Genomic DNA, 6,860 nt, shown 5'->3' with positions numbered 1-6,860 from the left:
TCTATCTATCTATCTATCTATCTATCTATCTATCTGGTATAGGATCTTGGTACATAGCTTGGACTCGTAATGATCTTCCTGTCTCAGCTTCTACAATGATGGGTTTCCAGGTGTGCACTACCACACCTGGTTTCAGTGGCTGGCATGGAGTGCCTGGAGTTTGGGGGCCATTGGGGCATGGGGTACCAAGGATTGAAGTTGGGTGCTTGTGCTTACCAGGCAAGTGCTTAGACCAGTGATCTATCTCCCCAGTCCCCAGAAGGCCATTTAACTAATACAAAAATTGGTCCACATCACCCATATTTAGCAACTTTGGAAAGTCAGGACTTAGCAAAGAGGTTAATAAAATACTGTACTTTCCACAGAGCCAAGACAGAGCTCTGAAATTCTACTTAGAAAATGGCACAGAGTTTTCAGGAAATACAAAAAATAGAGATACTGAAAATGTTGGCAAATGGCCGGCCAGATAGCTCAGCAGACGAAAGCTCCTGCTTAGGCAGAGCACACTACATGGGGTTTGATCCCTAGTGTGCCATGCTGTCCTTGCCCCAGGGCACACTGAGACAGAGATTGAGACTGGGCGTGGTGGTGCACACCTGTAATTCCAGCACTTGGGAGGCTGAAAACAGAAGAATTACTGTAAGTTCGATCTGTGTAGTGAGACCCTGTAGAACCTGTATACCCTGTACTAAATACATAAAAAAAAAAAAGATTTGTTGGCAAATCTCTGCTGATTTGGATATGGCCTGAAGAAAGGTACAGCCTCTTCTTATACAAGTTAATCCTTTCAGATTCATCTTTTTTTTTTCTTTTCTGTATTTAGGACAGGGTGTACAAGGTGAACAGGGTCTCACTGCATAAACCAGATGCATAGTGATCCTCCTGTTTACAGCCTCCCAAATTGTAGGATTACAGGCACACACTACCACGCCCAGTCTCAATCGCTGTCTCAGTGCACCCCGGGGGCAGGGCTGGCACAGCAGGCCAGGGGATCAAACTCCTGGCCCCTATGTCTTCCTAAGCAGGCATTCAGATTCATCTTTTGACTGAAAGTGTTCTTTCAATTTCTATTATGGCTAGTTCAGACCCATAAGTTGCAGGGAACAAATTAATTAACATCTATTTATTTCCCTGAAATATATATCCTGCTGTAGGTTTTCCTGCTCACCATCTTTTAAAAGATCTAGGAAAAGACTAAAAGTGTGCTATAATGGTGCTAGCTTTGGCACTGAATTAAAATGAGTCTGGAGAGAAAGAGAAAGTACCCACATAAATATTGCCTTCAACTAAGAAAGACTAGGTCACGTGTGTGTTCATTTTTTAAAAATGGACTAAACTGTTATGTGTACTTTTTCCTGTATAATCTAAGATGGCATTCTGGGGGGCTGGCATGCATTTCATCTGAGGCCATAGGGGTGATATTTCCTGCTGCTTCTTGTTCATCACCACAGGCCATGAATGGAACTGGGTGGCTTTGTAGTCAGGGCTATATCTGTGGCACAAAAGAGGGATTATCTTCTCATAGCATCTACATGTTTTGTGTGTATAATCCCATGGAAAGCAATAACAGGATTCAGAAAGACTTTTTGAGAAATGGCATGTTAGACACTGATGTGGCAGAGGATTCTCAACTCTTCCTTCTAGCTCTGCCAGGACACTCTGACAAGGGCCTACATGCACCACCCTGACCAAACCAAACCAAACCTCTCCACTCTCCAAATGAATGAGTACACACTAGTTTCTGCAAAATTTGGGGTAGTCTTAAAATAAGGCCCTTCATTATGAGTAATTCTAATTTCTCATTTTTTATAATTTATCACACATAAGTATCAAAATGCTAACATTTATTAACATTCTTCTCTTGTTCTTTTCTCATGTTCATGTGTCAAGAAGATACAAATGTTTCTTGTGGCCTGGCTGCATCAGCACTGTAAGGATGGAGTCTACTGTAGCCCAGGTACAATTTTCTTATAGATGAGGTGTGGCTCGGTTGCAGAGCAGGAGAGGCCAAAGCTTGTAAGACTCACTAAGCCTGTTTTGCCACATTCATTACTTCCCAAGACAGTGTTTCCCTGATTATAGTGTGCAACACTATAATCACTTGCCTGCAACACTTGCCTGTTTCTCCAGCAGGATCTGCTGGATCAGCCCTATTGCCTTGCCCAAGGATGAAACCAACCCTGCTGGGATAGTGAGGTATATTAAAAGGGCTGACAATTGTCAAAAGCCTAAACCCTGAGATTGGGCAACTATGCAAAAAGCTCTTTATTTAGTAAGAAAAAGAATAGAGAAGGGGGGAATGTATGAATAAAAGACTGATGACTTTCGCCAATAGCATTAAACATTTTAAAAAGACAATCCAGGAAAATAGCACACTCGTGCTCCCCATTCTTACCCCTACACTGGACTGTACAGGATCCTTTTGGCATTTCTACCTTGCAGAATAAATCATATGGTGATACTTTGCTGTCTAAGGGAAAGAAAACCCTTTCAATCACACCTTACTTCATCAGGACCTGGTATTGCACATATTCACAGTTACGTGCAGCATACACAAAATTCCTTTATAAACCTATGTGTCAGTGATACAAACAGAAGAATATTAAAAAAAAAGATCTGTTTACAAAGATTAGGTTATTTTCAATGTAACTGGAACTCAAATTTTGCTTTAAAATACTTGGGCTGAAGTTGTTTCTATTTTCTGTTTCCATGTTTTTTAAACAAGGTTATTTATTTATTTATTTATTTGGTACAGGGTCTTGCTATGCAGCTCAGACTTATAGTGATCCTCCTGTATCAGCCTTTCCAGTGCTGGGATTACAGGCATATAACACCACACACCTGGTGTTGGTGTCCAGCCTGGCACATCTGGGGTTCTAGGATGTGCCAGGAAGCAGCATCAGGGATCAAACCCAGGTTCTTGTGCTTGCCAGGCAGGTGCTAAGATCACTGAGTTATCTCCCCAGCCCCTGTTCCTATTGTTTTAATCCTGAGTATGTGAAGGCTATTTAGAAGGTAATGTCCTAATATTAGACAAACAACTTCTTAAAAGGCTTAAACTATATGTCTTAAAATATATTACTCCATTGCATGAGCAAAGATATCTAACAAAACAACAGAAGTTCAGTTTTGTTAACCATTTACTCCTTTTGCAGAGAAGCCAGGAACTAAGTTGGAGCTGAATTACCAGGTTCAAAAAGAGCTGAATAATGGTGTCAAAATAGTATCTGAGAAAAATCCTATGGATTCACCTCCGTACAGCCAGATTGGAGCATTTTATAAGCATAAAGTTTCCTTAACACTAAGTGACAACATTTATCTAGTGGCCTAAGTTTTCCACTCAAAAGACCATTCTGTGTTCATGAACAGGAAATGAAGGCTGCATAAAACAGATTGTTCTACACTTATAGTGTCCATGTAGAGAAACTGAAGGTGATGGGCAATTGGAAACAGCAGGTTAGCCAATAGGCAGCTGGAATCCATTATCCAGGTTTTCTCTATCCTTAGGCCACATTCTTCTTTAGGTATGTGACAAATGTCTTTAGTAAGAGGATTTAGTGAAGCACCATGCAGAATGTCAAATAAGCAATATCTAATGTGGTCATCATCAGGTCATTCTTGCCTGGCCTGGCTATTTTAAACAAAACCTTAAAACTCAACTAAGAGGATAAGGTCATTTCTTGTAGAATCTGTTGTGACAAATAGATATTTGCTTGTTATGATCTTCTCCTTGTTCACATCTTGATTACCAGACTATGTGCTATTTATCTGAACCATGCTTCTATCCCTCCTTCACTCCCAACTGCTTCTTTAGCTCTGATGTTCCATTTGGGCTCATTTAGTCAGCATTACCTTTGCCCACCTACATGAAAAGCACAAACGTGGCAATCTCTTACTGAAACCACACTTGAACATCAGTGTGTTCCAACTTGCTGACCCAGATCTCTGGGCACAGGTAAAGACAGTGGTGGGGATACAGTTACTGAGAAACTTGCCAGGTTGTATTAGCACAGTATACTGTTTATATTATTTCCCTGATTTATTTTCTGATATATTAAAATCTATCTATAATTCCTACACAAATGAGATTTACTCAAATATGTGCCTCAAATATGCAGGCACATATATGAGTATATTTCTGCCCTTAAGCAGCAAGTTCTCATGAAGCAATTCTCTTCTAGGAAATATGATGGAAAATGTACAAAAAGGCATCTCTATGAGCAATTACATGTTGGTTCCTACATACAGCCTTCACAAAGCTCATCTGGTGGACTGTCAATGTGATGTAGAGGTTTCTGGAAAAAACCAAATGCTTATAGAAGTGAAAGCACCCCAGTCAGTATTTTATAATCAGCAATGTGGCTTGGGATTCAGAGGCATTTAATGATAGCTCTGGACATCACCTTCCTAACCAGTCTCACTCCCCTTCCCCAAGTAGTTCTGCCTACCTGGCATGATAACATCAGGAAATCCCAACTTTCTTGTAATTGCTACTCCCCTACTAAATATCATGGGATTTTCTCTCCGAATTTGGTCCATGTCTCCACGAAGAAGCTGCAGAGAAATAATAAGACCTGAAAAACAAAAATATTTTCATACTCTGTTATGAAATGCTAGAAATATTTTCCATACTGTTGTTAAGTACTAGAAAAAAGAGAAGAGTTTAGTATTCTCCCCACATCCTTCCTCTCATTCCTTCTTTTTTTGTGATACTGTGGAATGAATCCAGAGTCTCAAGCATACTAGGCAAGTGTTCTACCACTGACCTTCAGCCTCAGCTGTGGTACTTCTCTTGAAAAAAATTTTGGTACAGAAAGTATCTGAGGTAATATTCCAAAGTATTGTAAAGAAAGCATTTTGAAGAAACATTCTAGATAGATAATGAACTTAAGTTAAGGTGACCTCAAAAGTTTATATAATTAGTCTATTAAACATAGACTAACATCAGAGAGACAGAGAGACAGAGAGAGAGAGAGAGAGAGAGAGACAGGCAGATAGACAGACAGACAGACAGACAGACAGACAGACAGACAGACAAAGAGAGTTGCATTTTTCTGTGTTCCCCAATATTCAGCCATGGTCTGCTTTGATGCCAGTGAATACACAATGAGAGGGCTGAACTACCTAAATTCAGGAATCAAGTGTGATCAATAAGAAAACCTGTGTTAGAGTGTCCCACATGCTGGAAATGAGTTAAGATGTACTGTGTCTTGTGCTAGGAGTATGCTAAAGTGATGTGGTGGAATGAATCCAGAGCCTCAAGCATGCTAGGCAAATGTTCTACCACTGAGCTTCAGCCCCACCTGTGGTATTTCTCTTGAGGAAATTTTTTCAGCCTTGTCCTGGCTTGTAAAGAAAGCAAAAAACAGACATTACATCTTCCCTTCAGTGAAATACTGCACCTCAAAGAAAAGTCATGGTGCTTTTATGGAGCTAATTAACCCTCATCTCAGACCTTATGAGAATTTCAAACCCTCCAGATAAAATTTGTTCAGAACTTGGGAGAGTAATTTCCCCTCAGGTTAGGTGAAATCTGGCTCATTATTTGTACCTTTGAAGCTTTTCAAAGTTAGAAATTCTGAAACATTTCCTTCTATTTCACCCTTTTAAGGGTCCCCACTGCAGCCACTGGCTATGAGAAATAAAATTTATATGGAATTAGAAAATATCATGTCTGAGACTATGATTGAACCATTAACAAGATGAGGAATTTAGGTGCTGTTCTATGGATCAGAGGTAAGTACACTCAATGACTTAACTTGGGAGTTGAACAGAAGATGAACACCTGCAGAAACGAGGGAAGGTGTTTCTATAATGAATCCTCTGTGGATGGAAAGGGAAGGGATAGAAAAGTAGAGAAAAAAAGGCACATAGCAGTCACCACAGACATTTTATGTGGCAGATACAAATAGTTAAGAAACTAGGAATGTGTGTGTCCTCACACTTAAGCAAAGAGAGGAGATATGATTCTGCTGCAGTACAAAAAGAAATGATTCTCAAAGTTCATGTCTTCCAATAAATGCTGGAATTACACAATTATATCCTAGGCATAATTAAAACTGGGATCATAGTGTTTTGCACAGCAAACATCCTATTCTAGTTTTGATTGACAATCCAGGTTTGGGATTTTGACCATTCTAACGTAATTTTTTAGGCTAACAATGGGGTGAACTAAACTACAGTTAGTTTATGAACCTGAAAGGCTGGGGGTGAGAACAAAGACCACAATGATCTTGGCAGAAGGATGTAACCTGGGATGCATCTTTCACTTTTTCACAACACCAATTCATTCATCTTTGTTGTCTTCATATAACTCAAAATGTATCCACCAGGTAAAAAGGAATCTTCTGGGATAGGAGACAGCTCAGCATGAACAAAAAGCTGAGGATGGGGAATCATATGAATCTGAGAGATAGTGGTTGGAGGGCAAAGGAAAAAAAAAACACCTTTATCATTCTGTTGCCAAGAATTTAATCAAGTCCTATTGACTGCTTCTAGTCTCTGAATTTTCTGAGCATCCAAAGTAGCCTTGAGATGCAAAGCAAAACTTGTGAAGTTGTAGACCAAAGATTCTCAGAAGGTTGCAATTAGCTTTGGAGTTACCCAAAGAGATCCTAATCAGCTGATTTATTATTTTTTACTTTAAAGAGAAAAAATAACTTCAATATGAGATAATAAGAGGGTAAAAATGGTTAATACATTGTGTACCATTATCTTTAAATTAGTTACTAAGATAACTAGACGTAGTCATTTAACTGTCCAAACAATACTACCACAAACCTTCCTTTTCAATGAACTAAGAGAGAATAGTAGTATAGCTATTTTGTGTATATCTATTATACACACATTTTTCCTCCTCC

At 39.4% G+C, this 6,860-nt stretch overlaps 1 protein-coding gene across 1 annotated transcript in view; it reads right to left on the bottom strand.

The window, feature by feature from the left end:
• Dock3 (dedicator of cytokinesis 3) overlaps positions 1–6,860 on the bottom strand; it is an 825,219-nt gene that overhangs the window by 239,260 nt on the left and 579,099 nt on the right. The window contains exon 14 of the mRNA XM_023706273.1: positions 4,449–4,574. Coding sequence (XP_023562041.1) covers positions 4,449–4,574 — 126 coding nt within the window. The remainder of the gene's footprint in view (positions 1–4,448; positions 4,575–6,860) is intronic.

The sequence above is a fragment of the Octodon degus genome, unplaced genomic scaffold (genome assembly GCF_000260255.1).
Source record: "Octodon degus isolate 3935 unplaced genomic scaffold, OctDeg1.0 scaffold00008, whole genome shotgun sequence".
Taxonomy (NCBI): Eukaryota; Metazoa; Chordata; class Mammalia; order Rodentia; family Octodontidae; genus Octodon; species Octodon degus.
This window is presented reverse-complemented; position numbering and strand designations above follow the sequence as displayed.